Consider the following 22,091-nt stretch of genomic DNA (forward strand, 5'->3'; position numbering starts at 1 on the left):
AAGGTGGCTAGGAAGCAAACATGCATATACAACCGTGATTATAAAGTGACATTGCAGAAGGATAGATAAATAATAATACAGGTTATCTTAATAAGCTAAGTATACAGCTCCACGCAAAAATACTGTTCATTGGGGTTAAAACCAAAAGGGGGGGGCGTCAAAGTCCCTATAAAGGGATATGTATAAATGAATGAACAATGTTAATTGGAGGACAGATGGAGCACTCCTAAATAAGTCCCACAAAAATCTGGACGTAAGCCGTCTTCCTATGGGATGATTACAGATCCTTAAGTGCGGGAAGGTTCTTGGCTCATGTGGATGGTCCCAACATCGAGAAAGAGAAGACAAAAGAATGCCCTTACCGGATCTGGTGGACTCACAGGCCGTTGGCGGTGAGTCAATCGGGCTTGTACCGTCAAGCGGTATGGAGTGGAGATCTGTGTGAAGACTGGTGCGGAGTCTCGTCAGACGTTCTCGCATGGTGTGCCAGGATGGGATCCAGGGCCCCAGGATTTGGTTGCGGTCGCCGAATGACCGTTTCCTCAAAAGCCAGCCACGTGAGCCAGTAGGCAAAGAAAGGAAAAAGAAAAAAGCTTCCACATAGTGTGAATCTTTACTGGTAAAAAGCGTTGCAGCACTTTATTAGGGAGTATACTTCCAAAAATTTACAAATGAGGGCGGTAAAAACTCGGCTCAGAGTAAAGCTTGCATCAAATAGCATAAAAGTGGTATAAAATAGCGCAGTGGATAGTGGTGGGGTGTAAACATAGGAACCCTTTTTGGCTAAATACAAATGCATGCCACACTTTTCACATACATATTTGTAAACAAAATTGAAAAACAGTTATCATTTTCCTTTCACGTCATAATTATGTACCACTTTGTGTTGGTCTATCACATAAAATCCCAATAAAATACATTTACATTTTTGGTCTTAACATGACAAAATGTGGAAAATTTCAAGGGGTGTGAATACTTTTTCAAGGCACTGTAATGCATATGTGCAGCAGCACAGAGGGTGGGCCTTAGTGCCCACACACAACACATGTGCTTCCATGGATTTCTATGAACACATCACTGGTCGAGCTGTCACAGACAGCTCCCAGGTCTTTTATTACGATCAGAAGCTGAGGTTAATTACTAGAGGCTAATTAATAACATATCTAATATCTACAGAGGACTCAAGGTTATTAGTGTGAATAAGCTGGTTAACAGAAAGCCAAATTTACAGTGAACCTGCCCAGACAATTTAAATGTGCATTGTAGCCAAATTGCTTTGCTAGGCAAAAGCATCCTTTGGACCCCATTAACAGGGTGTTAGTATAATTCCCAGTTTGGCCACTAGGTAGCACCCTCTCCTATATGTAAATAGTGTGTTACATTTGAGAGTAGCAGAAGTTCAGGTAGAGTCTAGAGAACATGATTGAGACTCCGTAGCTGGCCCCCATGGGACTTAGTGGGGTCCTTTTTGTAGATCTGTAGAGTTTCTAGTATTTGGTATTCCCCGTCTGTGGAATACCTGGAGAAGTCCTGGTGCCCAAATACTGTAGGAGGGAGCTGGGAACATGACATAGATTACTTGACCTGAGAAAGAGCCAAAGGCCGCTGCCATAATTGGGAAGGAGTTGTATGCTCTGGAGTTGTATGCAGAGCTGTCTTAATGAATGAGCACACCTGGGTACTGCCTAGGGGCCTCGGGTACATGAGGGGTCCATGATCAGGACCAGGAAAATGGGGGTGGCAGGCAGTGTTTTGGGGAAGTGCACTGGCAATTTGGCTGCTTATGCCCCTCTTCTTTGACAGGAGACAGTGCAGCCAGAGGTTGTGCAATACATCCTGAATTATGTACAGAGCAGCCAGAAGCCAAGCAATCCTTGCTCCCTTTGCCTATGCAAGTTCCTGCTCCCAAAAAAAGCTGCATGTATTCTGGTTTTTCCATTATTGAGATCCTTTTGGATCAGGTCAAAGTCAGGATGATGTCTCACAAATTCACATATTTTAATATATCTGATGGCCCAGCATTCTTTTTATTGCACCCTTCCTCATTTCCCAATAAAACCTACAAGTCCAACCTACAAATCCATACTTCACCACATGTTAAATACAGCCAAATCCTGCATCCCTTTAAAATGGAAAGACCCTAATTCCCCTTGGATTTCTTTATGGCTATGCAAGGAGGATATCAGGCTTATGGAGGACCTAGTTCTTTCCTCCCAGAACAACAGGAAATCTATAAAAAAAAATGGTTTTACTGGATTGACTACGCATTTTCTGAGGAGGATAAATCTCTTCTAGTGGGAGGTTCTTCCTCTCCAGCACTGTACCATCCGTACTTCCGAGAAAAGGACCTCCAGTGAACTAAGTGCAAAGTATTACAGTCTCAGCCTCATCCTGAAGAGAGATTTTCAAGCTCACAGGACAACTTATAGCATCTTTTACATAATCAAAATGAATTTTAGAAAAAAAAGCAAAAAAAAATAAAAAGAAAGAGAAAGTAAAAGCAGGCAAAAAATAACCCAAGAAATTTAGAATACTCTATTCCAGAAACTGGAACTCATCATTCCATTTAGCCCATTGACCTGCATCCTGGCCCCCTGACATGCCACATTTGGCATGTCATTTTTTTTTTTTTTTGGGGGGGGGAGGATTACCTAGTTTTCACAGGTACCCAGCTCCCACTTCTACTCTGGGCTGCCTAGGCGACTCCTCTCTCCCAGCAATCTTCTGGGACACGTCACAGATCCCAGAAGATTGCCGGTAACTAAGGATGCGACTCGCACACGCGCAGTGCACACATGGCTGTGCAGCCGCATGCCTACAGTAAAGATATTCTGCCGAGAAAGTTCCTCTCGGAGGATAAGGACCCCCCTCTACTGCGCAGGCACAGCGCTTGCGCAGTAGGATCCGGCGGAAATAGCCGAAGCCGAATAGGGTAGAAATCAGCTGTACACGGCGCCTGTAAGAGGGCCCTTCGCCACGCTTCGGGCATGGCCTCGCTTCCCTCGGCTCTTTTTTATTCTCCCTCTAGGTCCACTTGGATGGTGGGGCTTGAACCTGGACCTAGGGCGCAGGCGCCGTGTACAGCTGATTGAAGTTTTTCAGCTTCGGCTATTTTCGGCGGCTCCTAGTCGTTCGTACTGTGCAAGCGCTGCGCCTGCGCAGTACGGGGGGGTCCTTATCCGCCAGGGGAACTTTCTCGGCAAGACACCGGCGCTGCGGAGAGGTGAGGGAGAGGATCGAGGGTTCAGGCAGCCACATCACTCGACCATGGGACAGGTAAGTGTGTGTTTATTAAAAGTCAGCAGCTATGCTTTTTGTAGCTGATGACTTTTAATAAACACAAAAACAGATGGAACTCCGCTTTAAGTAAAATGTGGCGTTTATTCCCGTGTGCAAGAAGCCTAAATGTACAATATATGTCCCTCACTCATCCCAATAACGCTTTTCAGAGCCTTATCACCATTCTTCAGCATTGTTCTTTGAATGGCAAAAATCTGAACTTACCAAAGATGCTTGATTCATCCAGAGCTGTAGATTGGCCATATTTATTGCATATGTACTGGTGGCTGATATGGAACACATAAAAGATAATTAACAGCAGAAATATCATTAATCATTTATACAAGAGCAGGTTGCTCACCTTTCACACTGGTCTACTCACATTATTCCATTACTTGTGGAATCTTAAAGGCAATAAAATGGTTTTATATATTTTATTTATTGATTTATTATGGTAAGGACTAAGTAACAATGAAAAAATATATTTTTCTTTCTTTAAATTAGGTGATGAAATGGTGCATATTTTATTTTAGATCCTAATATTAGGCTAGCAGGTGGTGCTTTAGGCTCATTTGCACATTTAGCCAGAGCATTGCCTTCTTCCCCTCCCTTTCTCTTGTTATGTTGTGTTCACACAATTTAGTTACCCACACTCACTTTTCAAAATGAACATCCTTTCCCCCCTTAGTAAGTCAGCCCCGTAGAATGTAATTTCAGTGAAATACGTTTACTTACAGCTACTGAAACCAGGTGCACTGGATGTAGAAGGCATTATGCTTGACCCTGGCAAAGGGAATCCTGAGGATAGCTGAGAGATTGTGCTTTGTTGTCCTGTGGAAAAAATTGCTGTTGTAGGCGTAGCAGTGGTGGATACTGATGTTGTCACAGATGTCACACCCATTGTGGATGGCGAAGTTAATGGTATTGTGATTTGGACAGATGTTGTAGATGGTGGAAGTGAGGTTGATGTCACAGACTGAATACTCGCTGTTAGTTGTGGAGATGTAGTTAATGGTGTAATTTGGACAGCTGTTGTAGATGGTGGAAGTGTGGTTGATGTCACAGATTGAACACTCGTTGTGGGTGGTGGAGATGTAGTTAATGGTGTTGTAATTTGGACAGCTGTCATAGATGGTGGAAGTGAGGTGGATGTCACAGACTGGACCCTTGTTGTGGGTGGTGGAGATGTTGTTATTGGTGTTGTATTTTGGAGAGTCATTGTAGAAGGTGGAAGTGTGGTTGATGTCACAGATTGAACACTTGTTGTGAATGGTGGAGATGTAGTTAATGGTGTTGTAATTTGGACAGATGTTGTAGATGGTGAAAGTGTGGTTGATGTCACAGATTGGACACTTGTTGTGGGTGGTGGATATGTAGTTGTTTGTGTTGTATTTTGGACAGCCATTGTAGAAGGTGGAAGTGTGATTGATGTCACAGATTGGACACTCGTTGTGGGTGGTGGAGATGTAGTTAATGGTGTTGTAATTTGGACAGATGTTGTAGATGATGGAAGTGCAGTTGATGCCACAGATTGGACACTTGTTGTGGGTGGTGGAGATGTAGATGTTGGCGTTGTATTTTGGACAACCATTGTAGAAGGTGGAAGTGTGGTTGATGCCACAGATTGGACACTTGTTGTGGGTGGTGGATATGTAGTTGTTTGTGTTGTATTTTGGACAGCCATTGTAGAAGGTGGAAGTGTGGTTGATGTCACAGATTGCACACTCGTGGGTAGTGTAGATGTAGTTAATGGTGTTGTAATTTGGACAGATGTTGTAGATGGTGGAAGTGTGGTTGATGTCACAGATTGGACACTTGTTGTGGGTGGTGGATATGTAGTTGTTTGTGTTGTATTTTGGACAACCATTGTAGAAGGTGGAAGTGTGATTGATGTCACAGATTGGACACTCGTTGTGGGTGGCGGAGATGTAGTTAATGGTGTTGTAATTTGGACAGATGTTGTAGATGATGGAAGTGCAGTTGATGCCACAGATTGGACACTCATTGTGGGTGGTGTAGATATAGTTAATGGTGTTGTAATTTGGACAGATGTTGTAGAAGGTGGAAGTGTGGTTGATGTCACAGATTGGACACTCATTGTGGGTGGTGTAGATATAGTTAATGGTGTTGTAATTTGGACAGATGTTGTAGAAGGTGGAAGTGTGGTTGATGTCACAGATTGGACACTCATTGTGGGTGGTGTAGATATAGTTAATGGTGTTGTAATTTGGACAGATGTTGTAGAAGGTGGAAGTGTGGTTGATGTTACAGATTGGACACTTGTTGTGGGTGGTGGAGATGTAGATGTTGGTATTGTATTTTGGACAGCCATTGTAGAAGGTGGAAGTGTGGTTGATGTCACAGATTGGACACTCGTTGTGGGTGGTGTAGATATAGTTAATGGTGTTGTAATTTGGACAGATGTTGTAGAAGGTGGAAGTGTGGTTGATGTCATAGGTTGGGTACTTGTTGTGGGTGGTGGAGTTGAATCTGTGGTAGATGCTATCTCGGTTGTAATAGAACACAAGGTGCTATTAGATGGTAACACTGTAAAGAAATAAAAAATAAATAAAAATGAGAATTACAAACCAAGCAGAGAATATACAGTACGTATAAAAAGTAAATAAAAAACTTTGTAGTCAGACATGTTTAATCTGTGCACATACAATTCACAATGTACCTGGTCCACTGCACTGTATTTGTTCATAGCCATTTAAATATGAATTTAGCATTGTGCAGGATATGCTAGCGACAGCTTGACTTGTAGTGTCATTATATAGTAGAGTGCAGACATCTAGCTGAGCTCTGCAGAGTGTTGAAGAAGTACAGTTGGAAATTCCCATGGTTCCTTTAAAATAATCAGAAACAAGATCAAAACATTGACTGAACACATTGAATTTGAAACTGAGGTATGGTATGGTTTAATGCTAAACCCCAGGCAAATAACTAAAAACACAGATGAAATACATAAATAAAAGCGTTTTCACCTGGCCAGAGAATTGTATTTGTGTCTATACAGACCTGAAATTTACACAACTCTTCCAAGAGCCCAACCCTGTCATTCTCTGCTGCAGTTTCAGTTTTGCTTTCAAGTCCTTTACAACACCAAACCTATGAGCAGACAGTGAAATATTAGGAGCACACTGTTGAACGTATCTATCTGTCACTCTGCTCTCTTCTCATATCAGCATGCTACTTGCTCTGCAGCATACCTCATTGTTTCCATGTACTGCTTCTCCCTCCAGCTTTCTTAGCTCTTCTATACAGACTGAAAATATTAAAAAATAATAACAATGATATATTGATGTAGCGGCTGCCCCGGTTTTCTCCCGTGCCTTGCCAAGCTGGCCGCTGCTGGATTGAACACTGACACAGGCAGAGAGGGAGAACGTGCCTGTCAGTGTCTGCGAGGGGGATCCCCCTCCTTCTCCTCTCACACACACAGGCAGCTGCTCACTCTGCACCCTCCCCTGTGTCCCTTTTGGCAAGAGGAGGAGAGCCACATATAGGAGCAAGTACAGGAGCCAATCAGAGGGACTTTAACAAGCAGCAACAGCTGCAAAGGATTCTGGGATATGTTGTCCCTATCACAAACGGCCCTATAGTCTTGCATGAGGGTAGGAACTACTAAGGCCAGCATGCTCTGGGGGCAAAAGAACTAGAGACTTATCTTGCTGAACTGAGGGATTTTTAGTCACCAGGAGGCAGGAGAAGAGACTGGACCTAGAGGAGAGGGCTATGATGTGCAAAGAGGGAGAGGGCTGTACTAGGGAATTTACTAGAATTTTTTTCCAGCAATTTCAAAAGTACATTTTTAAGGGAGTAAAGCCAGCTTAGCCGAATTGATAGTTCAGTTTTGTTAGGTTTCACCTAGGCTCTGGTTGCACTCCCGTCTGCTGCCAGTAGGTGTTACTGGTGCCTCTGGCAATAATATGAGACCTGCACTAATCAGAATTCTGAATATTTATCCCTCCCTGGCCAGTGACTAGGAGGTTTATTGCCAGTGGTGCACGCTTGGAGAGGGTAAAAATATTCAGGGAGTGACCTTGGAAAGTCAGTTGTCCCCTGGGTCTCTTGCCTAGGGCAGGTATGTGTTTTTCTATTCAATCCCCTTAGGTCTGCTGCCTGAGAGAGAGGGTGACCATGTGGCTGGTTAAAGGTCTGAGTTTGAGGCCTAGCTTGTGCAATCTGGGGATTGAGGGGCCATAGAGGAATTCTTGATGTTGTGAGGAGCCAGAAAAGCGTACATTAAAAGCTTGGACCTCACTGGAGTATGGTGACTTCTCGCCAGGGTGTGGCAACTGAAATAACAAGTGATTTACAGTCAGGGGCTACACAGAACAGTCACAGACTGCTGGGTCAGCTTAAAGGTTCTCTATCTGTGAAGACTTTTGTTCCTATTTTCTGGAGTCTGCTGGACCGTGAGTGTCCTGTGCCTTTCCTCTTTACCTGGAATTTTAAATGTGAGAGCCAATAAACTATTGTTGTGCATCTAAAAGTGACTTGCACCCATCTGTACATATTGCTCCACTATTGCAATTTTTTAAGATGGTGGCAGGGCCTCTCTAAAACTATAAATAGAAAAAGGATATTTAAAACACTTTTTACTAAGATTATTTGAAGAGTGGGAAACCTGCGCTGAGAAGAACCTGAAGGCTGCCTATCATTAAAGGTGAGCTTATGCATCCTCTGATCTCTTAACTATCTGAACTTCAAAATTGCACATTTTTTAACTCCATTCAATAGGTCATTCCTGGATGCTGGTGATGTCAGTAGCCCTCAAATGGACACATGCCCATATTTAGTCAATGCCAATGCAACCTTTAGGTTTTTCTGCACTGCAGACAACAGAACTTAATATTACTTTATGACAATTTAATTTAAAAAAAAAAGAAATGCCCCACAATTGGCATGTTGACAGATGTAGGGTGTAGTGACCTTAGTGATGCCCTTCTCCTGGTGATGTCAGTGGGTGGGGTTGGTGCTCTTTTTATACCAGCTGTGGGTGGAGCTTGGGGGTCCAGGTATGGTAACAGGTCACCCCTGACCAACACCATGTAGGTCTTTGGCCTGTGCACTAGAATGGGAGAGGGAGTACTCTGTAGGGCTGGACTAGGACCAGTTTGGTGCGCACAATTGTCCAACCTGGGTCTCTTGCAGGTGCACCACAGCACCACTGTCATCCTTACATACACAAGCGGATGTGTTCTAACACAGCTACTGGTGTGAATGGGCCCATTTACCCCAGATGGTTTTCCAAATTTTGAATATCTGTAAGCACTCTGTCAGACAGGTGTGGTAATGTTTACTGCTTTATGAAAAGAGACTGCTCTTTGCTGTAGATCACTTTTCATAGGGTAGTATAGCAGCATCTGGCAAGCATTCAAGAGGCACCGCTGCAGCCTCCTGATGCCTGCTTTTTTGTTTTTTCATTTTTTTAAATTGCTGATGACAATTTTATATTGCGGCACTGCACCACAGCTGCAGGCTAAGCGTTTTAGCTTGCGGTTACAGTGTAGCCCCATTAATCTCAAAAAGCAGGTTTGGCAGGCGGTGCCACCTGTCAAACTCTGCAGCCCGAGTTAAAATTGCTGCGGCCATGGCATGCGTACAGCCCAGTCAGGCTGTAATGTTGGAATTCAAGTGGGTGTCCGGGGGTCAGTACAAACGTGACCTAACCGTCTGTTTTTACCCCTTCACCAGTGTGAAAAAAGCCCTAAGCTTTGGTAGATGAGTTGGAATAATTTAACGATATGAATATGTAGCATGTGAAAACAATTCTTACCTTGGCTGCTATTGCTACATAGGCTCCATTTTAAGTCTGTCTCGAAGTTATAGGTCTGACTGCACCAGTGAAATGTTGTCCCACCATCTGTGGTACATGTGTTGTAGGTGCGATGGTTGAACACAAATGGAAAGTAACACAAACTGCTTGTTGCTGTTGGAAAAAAAAAAGTGATAGCACACCCAACCAGCAATCCATTGATTTGCATCATATGATCAACGTTTTATCATGCTGGGATGAGTAATATGTGCAAAATAGATTTCACCCCCAGCAAAACTTTGGCAAAATTATTCTCTAATTTTTACATAATTTTTGCTTAAATAATTGGTTTGAAAAACAGCAAACCTCCCTACATTGCTTTGCAAAGTGTATCATTGTCTTATTTCCTTTGCATGTGCATTTACTGTAGAAAGTAAAACAAAGTAAAAAATAAAAAAAAAAATTAAAAATTATACTTGTTAGTAGTAGTTTTAAATTAGGGATGGTCCTGATGTTCGAGTCGAACGTAAGTTTGACTCGAACATCGGGTGTTCGTTTGTTCGCAGAATATGGGGCATTTGCGGCAAATTTGATCCCCGCGAAATGCACTGCGAGACCTGCATGCTTTGTCCAATCACAGCACACTCTGCTGTTAAAGCCATGATTGGCCAAAGGCAGGGTGCCTTTAGTCAATCATGGCTCAGGGGACTAAGTCAACGCCCCACACTATATAAGGCTGCTTACACGGCGGCCGTAAATAGTGTTATAATAACGTGGAGATTGAGAGAACGTTAGCTAGAGGCAGGTTAGTTAGTGGCGTACAGGCAGTTTAGTGTGTATATATATATATATATATATATATATATTTACAGTGTAGTCAGTGTAGTGTAGACTATATATACAGTGCAGGCAGTGTATTAAAATGACCCTTAAGGTCTGGCATATATTTTAAGGGGAACTCCATGGCAAAATTTAAAAAAAATTGGCTTGGGGTCCCCCCCAAAATCCATACCCAACGCTTATCCGGGCAAGCAGTCTGGTAGGCCAGAAAAAGGAGGGACAGGTAAGCCCTCCTGAACCATACCAGGCCGCTTGCCCTCAACATGGGGAGGGTGCTTTGGGGTCAGGAAGACTAAGGGGACCCCCAGGCATGATATTTAAAGGAATATTTCATTTTTATTGTTTCACTTTAAGCATTATTAAAATCACTGCTCCTGAAAAAACTGTCTTTTTTTGCATTGATACATGTCCCCTGGGTCAGTAACCGGGTCCCTATACACTTTTTATAGCAATAAGTTGCATATAAGCCTTTAAAATTAGCACTTTTGATTTTTTATGTTCGTGTCCCATAGACTTTAATAGGGTTTGCATGTTCGCTCAAACTTTTTGCCTGTGTGCATATTCTGGTGTGAACCGAACCGAGGGGTGTTCGGCTCATCCCTGTTTTAAATAGAGAGGCTGTCGCTCTGCCACTCTATCTGAAATTAAAGTATACAACGTGTATAGCCAAATATTCTTTTGTTTTGGATCAAGTACAGAAGGGATAAACGTCCTCCTAGTTTTTTGCTATCTGTGTGTCGTTTGGGAGATCTTTCTTCCCTTTCTTTCCCAGAAATGCAAGAGGATGTGAGAGAAAATCCCTGCAAAGCGAAGGGAATTCTCCTCTTAGACAGGGGCCCCTGCTGGAAGATTTCACCTCTTGTTCTGGGCCAATTCTCAAATTTTGTATTTCCCCTCACTTCCTGTCCTGTTTGGAATGGTCATGCCAGGACAAATAGAGAGGGTGAATCTACACCCTATCTTTTTTCACTGCTGCCACTCCCCCCTCACACTTGCCAACAATTCCCAACTGTCAATTTGACAGCAGGAGTTGGGAGAAAGAGGAAGGGGGACTGAGAGAGAGAGAGAGGGTTTGAAGGCAATAAAGAGGTGAGAGGGAAAGGGAGGGAGAAAGAGAGAGAGAGAGCATAGGAGAAGGAGAAAGAGGGGAGAGGGAATAGAAAAGGGAGAGAGAGAGCATAGGAGAAGGAGAAAGAGGGAAGAGGGGGAGAGGGAACAGAAAAGGGGGAGTGAGAGAGAGAGAGGGAAGCAGAGGGAAAGAGGAGAAGGAAAGGGGGAGCGGGAGAAAGAGAGGGAGAGGGCAAAAGAGTGATAGAGATAGAGAGGGAGAGGGAGAGAAAGAGGGGGAGAGAGAGAGAGAGAGAGGGAGGGAGAGAAAGAGGGGGAGAGAGAGACAGAGAACAAGGGGGGAGAGAGAGGGAGGGAGATAAAGAGGGGGGAGAGAGAGAGGGAGGGAGAGAAAGAGGGGGGGAGAGAGAGAGGGAGGGAGAGAGAGGGGAAGCAGAGAGAAAGAGGAGAAGGAACAGGGGAGAGGGAGAGAGAGAGAGAGAAAGAGAGAAAGAAAGAAAAAGGGGGAAAGAGCGAGTGGGAGGGAGAGAAAGAGGGGAGAGGGCAGAGACAGTAATGGAGGGATGGAGAGAGAGAAAGAGAGAGGAGAGAGAGAGAGAGAGAGAGAGGGGAGAGAGGGAGAAAGTGGGGAAGCAGAGAGAAGAAGTAGAAGGAAAGGGGGAGAGGGAGAGGGAAAGAGAGTGAGAGAGATAGGGATTGGAAGAGAAAGAGGGGAGAAAGAGAGTGATGATAGAGGGAGAGAGACAAGGAGGGAGGGAGAGAAAGAGGGAAGAGGAGGAAAGGGAAATAGAGGATAAGAGAGAGAGACAGAAAAAGGGGGGAGAGATAGAAATGGAGGGATGGAGCAAGAGAAAGAGAAGGGGGGGGGGGGAGAGTGGGAGGGAGATAAAGAAGGAATGGGAGAGGGGGAGAAGAAAATTAAGGGGGAGAGAGAGAGAGAGAGAGAGAAGGGAGAAAAGGGAGAGACAGATATGGAGGCACAGAGAGTGAGAGAGAGAAATAAGGGAAAGAGAAAGAGAAAAAGAGAGGGCAGGAGAGAGAGAAGGGAAGCTGTTAGAAAAAGAGGAGAAGGAAAGCGGGAGAGACAGAAAGGGAGAAAGAGAGGTAGAGGGGAAGAGAGCACAAGAGATAGAGAGAGGGAGGGAGAGAAAGAGGGGAGAGGGAAAGGGAGGGAGAGAGAGGGAGAAGCAAAGAGACAGAGGGGTAATAGAGGGAGAGAGAGAGAAAGAAAGAGAATGAGGGGAGAGTTAGAAATTGAGGCACAGAGAGTGAGAAAGAGAAAGGGAGAGAAAGAGGGGAGAGGGAGAGAGAGAGAAAGGGTGGGGAAGCAGAGAAAAAGAGAGAAAGGAGAGAAGGAAAGGGAGAGAGGCAGTTGGGAGAAAGAGAGGGAGAGGGGGATAGAGTGAGAGAGATAGAGGGAGTGAGAGAAAGAGGTGAGAGATAGAGGGGAAAGGAAAGAGAAAGAAGGGTGATAAATTGAGAGAGACAAGAAGGGAGGGAGAAAGAAAGAAAGAAAGGGAGAGAAAGAGGGGAGAGGAAGGGGGAAAGAGGATGAGAGAGAGAGAGTGAGAGAGAAAGAGGGGATAGACAGAAATGGAAGGATGGAGCAAAAGAGAGAGGGAAAGAGGGGAGAGAAAGAGGGAACAGGGAGAGGGGAGAAGGAAATGGAGGAAGATATATAGAGAGAGAGAGGGGAGAGAGGGAGAGAAGAAATGGAGGTACGGAGAGTGAGAGAGAGAAAGAGAGGGGGAGAGAGAGTATGGAAGTAGCAAGAGAGAGAAAGAAGAGAAGGAATGGGGGAGAGGCAGAAAGAGAGGGAGAGGGGAAGAGAGTGAGATAGAGAGAGGGAGGGAGGGAGCGAAAGAGGGGAGAGCGAGGGAAAGAGGGGTGATAGAGAGAGAGAGATAAGGAGGGAAAGAGAGAGCGAAAGAGAGAGAGAAAGAGGGGGAAAGGGAGAGAAAGAGGTGAGTGAAAGGGGGAGAGGGTGGGCAGAGAGAGAGAAAACAATAGACAGGGGAGGGGAGACAGAGCGAGAGAAAACAAATTATTTCATTCATTTATCTTTCACATTGTAATATTATATTGGGAGCGCTCTTCTGTTGCCCTCCCCATGTCACATTTTGAGCTAAATTTGTATTTATTATTACTAATATTACAAATTTTTAAAAATCTTCATACATGTTGTTGCTCTCTTGCTCCGAGATCCATTCTTCTCTGCGGCATCATCCAGTGACCAGTTGTCTATCTGCATCAAAACAAATCACCAAATTAAGGGCTATTGAGTTTCTGTTGTAGATGGAGACATGCTTTGTTATCACACCTGAAAGTGAGTTGCCATTTGTCTTTCAATAAAATCGTGTTCACACTATTGCACTTAGTCTGGCACTCTCTGCCGTTCTATTTTATTTTCTCAGAGCCCTCTTTACTCATATGAGGAGCAGCCGCTAGTGTTGTGTAGAGCATGACATAGACTAAGTGGACGTATCTAATTTAGGGCCAACAAGGAATTAATAGACACATTCTAGATACTGTTTGCTGTTTTTTAATTTGCTCCTCTTTTGATTGCCTTTTCGCTGTTATGCTTTGGGATGGGTGGGTAGCTCCTGTCTTGCGCCATTTGACTGTTTTTGGTATGTTGTAGAGTATATTATCAGTATTTTTTACCCTTATTTGATTTTCTCTCACCTAATAATTTGCATGCAGTGTGCCTTTTGGATGTTAGACGATATTCATTTTACATGATAGCATCTATCACAAAAAAAGTTTGAGTTTGAGTATATAAATGAGAATCATGGTTCATGCCAAATACCATAGATATCAATAAATAAATAAATTAAAAATAAATATATCAATAATCTACAGAATTATTTATATCCATAAATGTTTTATTAGTACAATGAAGTAAAGTTTATTGAAATATAGGTAGATTTTATGGGGTGCCCGGGTGCTGTAACTGTGGAGTGCCAAATAGACAATTATCCACCAGTTCCTGAACTTATGGGCCCATTTACACTTCTGTGTTGTGGCAACAGGTGCATTACCATTATCACCACAATGGGTTGTAACGCACATAGCACGTGTTTCTGCGGTACAGTGTTACTCATTTTAAACAGCAACCCCAGCACTCTAAGGTAACGCACCTATGTTGTAGTGTTGCCATGATCTGCACCCAAGCACGGGACCCAGAGCTCTTCCTAGTGCCCCCAGAGGCAGGGTGATGCTGATGCTACATGCTGATACAGCGTTTAAGGCAGCACTCCAACTTAAAAGCGATACTCTACCGCAAGCTCACATTTAACTCTTTGTAACCACTTTGTTCAATACATACTCTCCCTGCTTCAGGATACTTCTCTGATTTTAGTTGTGCAGCATTTCTGGAGTAGTTCTGCAGAGCTTGTACTAGACTCCACCTTTCACCTCAGTCCCAGTGGCTCTGATTCATATCCATGTCCCAGTATGTGAGGAACTGGTCACTAGAGAAGGAGCCTAAGCACCAAGCTTCTTCAGTATCAGGGCCCCCTGTCTCCCTTGCCATGTCACCCACTTCCCAACTGGCTGGTTGCTTATGCTCATGACACCAGTACTATATAGTCATTGGCAATGACAATATAGCCTCCCCCGGATAGCTTCCCTGCTCATTGGACATTTGTACAACATCTTCAGAAACTACTCTTTTCCCGATACTAAGCCCTGTTCTTTGGAAACGCCATGCATGCACTCCTTTAATGACTTCAGACCAGGCGGATTAAATAAAAACAGAATTCTTTTACTGAAGCAGTTAAGCATAAAAGATGAGGAGTTCTCAAACATTTTCAATACACATTCATGTACAAAATCTTCCAAGCTCCCTTTTAACACACCCCTGGTGTTCCCTTTAGTCCAATGAGATACCCATACTTTAAAGTAGACCTTCAGTCATTTTTTTAACTTACTTTCTATTTAATATTCTGCCCTTGCTGTGTTAAATTTAGAAAGTAAATAGTTAAATTGGTGCCAGTAAATACCTTATTTGTCTTACTTCCACTTTTGGTGCTTGTAATACGCCTAGGCGAGTGACGTGGTGTAGTGCATTCACACTGACTCATGGGACTGAATCATCAGGTATCCCAGGAGTCTTTTTTTTCTCTTACTCTCATGAGAGTTTGCTAGCAGAGGAGGAGTAGAGGGAGAGTGGGGGAGGGCTATAGAAAAAGAGAGGAGTGCTGAAGAGGGCTGGAGGGGGCCTGATAAGGGTGGAGATAAGAGGAGATGTGAGAGGGATCCATTCATGCGTGCCTTTTCAAGCCCTTTGTATAAAGATTGGGAGCATTGCGCTTACTGCGCATGCGCGTCCAGGAGACCTTTTATTGAACATGTGCAAATTTTCACTGGGCCGGCAATGCGGGTTGAGACGAATTATTGCCGGACTATTGCCATCAGCCAGGGCTTCATTTGCCCAGAGTAAACATGGGGTATGAAAAAGGTGCAGTTTTACGTGGAAAAAGTAATTTTAGCAGCACCAATCCACACCCCTGAAACTTCAAAAGAGCTCCTGCAAGGGGTGGTTAATCAGGAAAAGCAGCAGTTACATCTTTATGTTCTTTAAGGGGGTAACCTAGAACTGAACCTTCACCTGCCCTTACTGTGACGGACTGCCTAGCACCCCGCTTGGGTGCTTCCACCAAGATACAGCTTCCTCCACTCTGGAACCAGATATTATAACTGAATATTGCACCCAAGAACTAGACCACACTAGCTTAGGTGCAAACTGGAACTGACTTTATTGTAAATTCACACAGAATCTATACCACACAAAATCAGGTAAGAGCTTGATCACATTACCCTAAACAATGCAAACTGTAAACAGTAATATCAGTCTAATGAACAACTACCATAAACATAAACAGTAATCTAATTAGCATAAACATATATATATCCCACAATAGTTTGGTAACAAGGTAAAGTGGACACAATGCTAGTTACATCTCCAAGAGGAATAGCAGACAGACAGAAAAATAGGTTACTCAATTAACAGTGGAGATTCACACCTAGGAGGCACACACTGGGGACACCATACCATGAGAGAAAAACATCTTAGTAAACAGATTATAGCAGGAGACCCCAGCATCAGGTAGTTTTAAACTGATTATGTTAACATCTGCTCTGAGTCTGTGTGTGTGTGTGTGTGTGTGTGTGTGTGTGTGTGTGTGTGTGTGGGGGTAGAGGCAGTCAATGTTGGTTTGGGCATAGAGGACCCAAATCTGTGTCCAGGTCCTAGGTTCCCAGAGTCTGTGTGTTTTGGGGAGACAAGGACCCAAATCCAAAGCAAAACCATTCCAAAGGTCCCCCAGGCACATACCTTCCAAACAATAGAGCCCCTAAAAAGCCAGGGCCCATAGTTAGTAGGCAAGAGGCTACCCTGCAGTCCCCTCCAAAAGCCCCTGTCTCAGTTGGGTCTGTCACACTTACTAACAGAGGGCCCCTGGGAACTGGTGTCATACACTTTTTATAAGTTTTGTCCAGCAGAGGGCGGTAATTTCCAAATAGCCTAGGAAAACCTGGCATGCAGAGTTAACCCTTGATTATCAGGACTCACTATCTCAGCCGGGCCAACACAACTAAATAGTGCAATTAACACAGCAGTTCAAACAGAAAATACAACCCAACCAAAAAGGCAATTAACACAGGCAATCCCTTTTTATTAACCTGTTTACACATAGGTGACACTAAAGGGAGTAGAGTTTTTGGAGGAGGAACGAGAAGTCAAATCTGTCAAAGGTTTAAGAGTCAGAGAACTGAGTTTTAGGAGGGCAGTTTCTGTGGAGTGCTAAGAATCAGAGAATGTTGTCAACAGGGAGTTGGTGGCTCAGGCAGTTGTAGACTAAGCATTCTAGAAGATTGGAGGTAACCGGGAGCAAGGAGATGGGTCTTAAAGGAGAAGTATGGGTTTGTCTTTTTTCTCATAATCATACTTACCTAGGTGGATGCAAAACGAATTACACTCCTGTGGCCCTTAAGAGAAGCCCAGCCAAACGAGCCCAGGCTGTACTTCTCCTTTAAATTGATCAGATAGGAAGGGTTCAGTGAGGGTTTTTTTTTAAGATAGGGATGACCAGTGAGTTAGAAGGATGAGGAAGATGCCAGCAAAAAAGAGAGAGCGATTGAAAATGTGAATTAGAAATGATAGAATAGAGTGAGATGGTGAGTGGAGTACTTGTGAAGGAATGGTGTCAAGGGTGTAGGTGGTTAGGTGGGTGTCAGAAGAATGGCAACCTACTCTGTGGCAACAGGATCTAAGGAGGAAAATGTTGAAGGTGTTGATAGACAAGGTATGTTAGGTGGGGGTTGTCAGGACAGTGGGGATCTTGTCACTAACTGCATCAATCTTATTATCTGAAATGATAGTCAAGGTGGATAAATGATGCTCATATGGGCAAATGTTAACAATTCCAGATGGAGAATGACTTTGATAAATAAGGTGAATGTTGCAATGGCAAAGAGGCAGTATATGATCAGTGAATATATTATTATATACTGAAACTTGTGTACACAGAATCTGGTGCAGCTGTGCATAGTAACCAATCAGCTTCTAACTTCAGCTTATTTAACCACTTCCCGCCCGACCCATAGTAGATGACGGCCGGGCGATGGTTCCGTTATCCTGACTGGGCGTCATATGACATCCAGCAGGATAACATGCCGCCGCGCGGGGGCGCGCATTGCTGCGATCGATGGAGCAGTTTGTCAGTCTGACACACCGCTCCACTGATCTTGGTAAAGAGCCTCCGGCGGAGGCTCTTTACCATGGGATCAGCCGTGTCCAATCACGGCTGATCACGATGTCAATAGGAAAAGCCGTTGATCGGCTTTTCCTCACTCACGTCTGTCAGACGCAAATAAAGGAGAGCCGAACGGTCGCTCTCCTGACAGGGGGGTCTGCGCTGATTCTTTATCAGCGCAGCCCCCCTCAGATCACCACTCTGGACCAGGGATCGCCACTAGGACCACCAGGGAAAGGGCAACATGTGGATGGCCAGGTATGTACCCCATGGCCATCCACATGTGCCCAATGTGCCCAATCTGTGCCAATCAGTGCCCACAAATGGGCACTGATTGGCACCATTATGTTTCAGTTCTGCCCAGCAATGCCACCAATCAGTTTTATCAGTGCCACCAATCAGTGTCATCAATGTCACCTGTCAGTGCCCATCTGTGCCCATCAGTGCCCATCAGTGCCACCTATTAGTGCCAACCATAAGTATCCATCAGTGCCACCCATAAGTACTAATCAATGCCACCTACGAGTGCCCATCAGTGATGCCTATGAGTGCCCATCTGTGCCACCTATGAGTGCCCATCAGTGCCGCATACTAGTGCCACCTATCAGTGCCCATCAGTGCCACCTATCAGTGCCCATCAGTGCCGCCTATCAGTGCCCATCATCAGTGCCCATCAGTGCCACCTCATCAGTGCCACCTCATTGGTGCCACCTCATCGGTGCCCTTCAGTGCCGCCGTATCAGTGCCTGTCAGTGCAGCCATATCAGTGCCCATCATTGAAGAAGAAAACATACTTATTTACAAAAAATTTTAACAGAAACAAAGAAAAACTTTTTTTTTTTAATTTTCGGTCTTTTTTTATTTGTTGCGCAAAAAATAAAAACCGCAGAGGTGATCAAATACCACCAAAATAAAGCTTTATTTGTGGGAACAAAATTATAAAAAATTTGTTTGGGTACAGTGTTGTATGACCGTGCAATTGTCATTCAAATTGCAACAGCGCTGAAAGCTGAAAATTGGCCTGGGCGGGAAGGTGTCTAAGTACCTGGTATTGAAGTGGTTAAATAAAGTAAAATTAAATGTTTTTTTTTTTTAAATAACAAACATGTTAATCTTACCTGCTCTGTACAAAGGTTTTGCATAGAGCAGCCCTGATCCTCCTCTTCTGGGGACCCCTGCTGGTGCTTCTCCTCTTCTCCAAGCCACCTGCTATGGGGGGCACTCATGCATGCTCACTCCCGAGCCCTGCTGTGTGTGTCCAAAAAACACACAGAACAGGGCTCGGCCCGTGCCCCACTCCCTCCCCAATGGCTCCAGCTGTTTCCTCTCAACCAATCAGGAGACAGAGGCCTGGGGTAGCTGCCGCTCTCGTGCACATTGCTGGATCGGAATCAGGGTCCGGTAAGTATTAGGGGAGTGTGCGGGGGGGAGCTGCATACTGAAGGGTTTTTTTCACCTTCATGCATATAATGCATGAAGGCAAAAAACCCTCAACCTTTAGAACCACTTTAAGCTTTGGCAATAAAACCTAGTTGTTATGCACAGCTGCGCCACATTCTGTGCGCACCAGTTTTACAGTAGTAAATCTCCCCCTTTGTCTTGCTTTATAAATATGCCCAAACAAGTGCACGCAGTTGATAACTTACATTGTAAGAAAAGGACACAGAGGCTAATAATCCATATCTCCAATTAGCATTGTAATGGATGCAGTGAGATCATCAGGTAATTGACCATGTGAGATCATTTGCATTCACTGTTTGCATGTCAACAGGACTGACAGATTGACAATAGCAAGTAATTTACTTGACAAATACATTATTAAAATTGGTAAGAGATCCCCCATAATGCACTGCACTGATTTGCAAAGTAAACTGGCAAATTAACAGCTCTCATACCTGTATACCCATAATGGACCAGAGAACTTTTTACATTTCCAATATGACCCCATTTATTTGTTGATAACTTTGTTATTACTTAAAGTGATATTAAAGCTTGTTTTTATTTTTTTTTAAATAACAAACCTGTTATACTTACCTGCTCTGTGCAGTGGTTTTGCACAGAGCAGCTCCGATCCTCTTCTTTTCGGGTCCCCCACTGGCGCTCCTGGCTCCTACCCCTTCAAAGGTGCCCCCAGAGAAAGCCGCTTGCCCTGTGAGCACCGCTGCATGCTCATTCCTGAGCCGTGGCTCTATGCGTCCATGAGACACATAGAGCCATGGCTTGGCCCTCCCCCCACTATCTCCTTATTGGCTCACTGGCTGTGATTGACTCAACACTGACTGCTGTCAGGAGAGAGAGTCCCCATACATCCGAGGCTATCGTGAACATCGTGGCGTTGCACACAGAATGTTTTTTACCTTCATGCATATGCATGAAGGTAAAAAGCCTTCAGCCTCTAGAACCACTTTAAGATAACAAATTAATACATATATTAGTTTTAGGGGCCAAATAGGCTTTATTTTAGAGATGCTGTCTTGCAGAAAAATATATATTTTTTATGTAAAACTGAGGCAAAAAGATGTAAAAAAAGTAAATTCTTTCATCTTTTTGACTAGTGCTTAAAAAAAAGTAGTTTTACTCTAATGCCGCGTACACACGGTCGGACTTTTCGGCTACAAAAGTCCGACAGCCTGTCCGACAGACTTTCGACTGACTTTTGTCAGACTTTTGGCGGACATGCGGTAGACATTCTTACGAACGGACTTGCCTACATACGATCACACAAAAGTCCGACGGATTAGTACGTGATGACGTACACCGGACTAAAATAAGGAAGTTGATAGCCAGTAGCCAATAGCTGCCCTAGCGTGGGTTTTTGTCCGTCGGACTAGCACACAGACGAGCGGATTTCTGGGTCTGGCGTAGTTATGACGTAAAGATTTGAAGCATGTTTCAAATCTAAAGTACGTCAGATTTGCGGCTGGAAAAGTCCGCTGAAAGTCCGCTGAAAGTCCGGGGAAGCCCACACCCGATCGGATTGTCAGCCAGCTTTAGTCCGTCGGCGTCCGTCGGACTTTTGTAGACGAAAAGTCCGACCGTGTGTACGCGGCATAAGAAATGCTCTTTATTTTGTAATTTGTGCCATTTAACAATATCATAAAGTTATGTTTCTGGTACAAATTATGGCAAATGAATGGTTATTTACAAATCAAAAAAGGTTACATTTTGAGCTTTTTATGAGACACAGAAGATAAGAAAATAAATTAAAATGAAAAAATAATAATGGTAAAAGAATAGAAACAAAAAATCAGCAATAAATAAAATTCAAGGGAAGGAAGGGTACATTAAGGTTAGCTAAGGGTTTTAAAGGGAATAAATAAGAATATGTTTTGTTAAAAATGCTTTTCTTGGGGGGGCGCATGCGCAGAGCCTGAGCGAGCGGACATGCAGACTTAGAGCTCCGCTCCTGGGGGAGCCGCGCTAGAGAACTACAGGCCACAGCGGCACCGCCGACGATCCCCGAGACCTCCCCATAACTCCCGGAGTCACCCGCAATCGTTGCCATGGTCCCGGGGGGCCCAAAATCGAAGTACAGACCCGGAAACATTAAGGACGCCTGATCCCGGCCGTCAGCTAAGATGGCGCTGCCAGCCTCCTCCTCACAGCCCAGCACACCGCGCTCTTACAAGATGCAACCACACAACCTGAAGACACAGGACCTGGCCGGTGAGCCTGACTCTGACATGGGCAGTTCTCAGTCAGTGATACAATCTGGTATGTTCAAGCAATTTGAGCGTATGTTACAGAAAGCCCTCAAACAGACCTCTGACCACATAACAGAAACTGACAAAGGAGATTAAAGAGCTGGGTCAGAGGACTGAAGAGTTAGAGTGCGAGTGGATGAGTTAGAAAACCACACACAGCTCTACCCCACTGAAATTGAATCTCTTAAAGAGGAGAATTTGGTGCTGCAGACGCGTTTAGAGGACCAAGAAAACAGAGACCGCCGCTCCAACCTTAGGATCAGGGGGATCCCTGAGACCATCTTGATGTCCAGGCCACCATGATAGCCCTCTTCCAGGAACTACAGCCTGGCATCCCCATAGAGAGGCTGGAGATGGAAAGGGTGCACAGAGCCCTAGCCCCACGCAAACCTAATGGCCTGCCTAGAGACATTATAGCCAAGTTTTATTTCTACCGCACCAAGGAACAGCTGCTGGCGGTGGCCAGAGGTAAAACCCCCCTCACCTTCCAGGGCCACACATACCAGCTATTTGCGGATCTCTCCCCACTCACACTAGCGAAGAGGCGGGCACTCAAGCCCCATTTGCTGGTGATGCAACGCAACCAGATAGCATATCACTGGGGTTTCTCCTTTTCACTCCGCTTCACCCACCTTGAAACAAAATATGTGTGCCGCTCCACAGAGGAGCTACAGTCAG

At 44.4% G+C, this 22,091-nt stretch overlaps 1 protein-coding gene across 1 annotated transcript in view; it reads right to left on the minus strand.

Moving 5' to 3' along the window:
* The window catches only part of LOC141141147 (uncharacterized), a 45,930-nt gene extending 24,716 nt beyond the window's left edge, over positions 1-21,214 (minus strand). The window contains exons 1-6 of the mRNA XM_073628852.1: positions 21,199-21,214; positions 9,065-9,217; positions 6,492-6,547; positions 6,267-6,390; positions 4,015-5,826; positions 3,505-3,566 (exon numbers count right to left, since the gene is read on the minus strand). Of these exons, the coding sequence (XP_073484953.1) occupies positions 3,505-3,566; positions 4,015-5,826; positions 6,267-6,390; positions 6,492-6,547; positions 9,065-9,217; positions 21,199-21,214 (2,223 nt within the window). The remainder of the gene's footprint in view (positions 1-3,504; positions 3,567-4,014; positions 5,827-6,266; positions 6,391-6,491; positions 6,548-9,064; positions 9,218-21,198) is intronic.
* Positions 21,215-22,091: the final 877 nt, after the last annotated feature.

Source organism: Aquarana catesbeiana, linkage group LG04 (genome assembly GCF_042186555.1).
Source record: "Aquarana catesbeiana isolate 2022-GZ linkage group LG04, ASM4218655v1, whole genome shotgun sequence".
Taxonomy (NCBI): domain Eukaryota; kingdom Metazoa; phylum Chordata; class Amphibia; order Anura; family Ranidae; genus Aquarana; species Aquarana catesbeiana.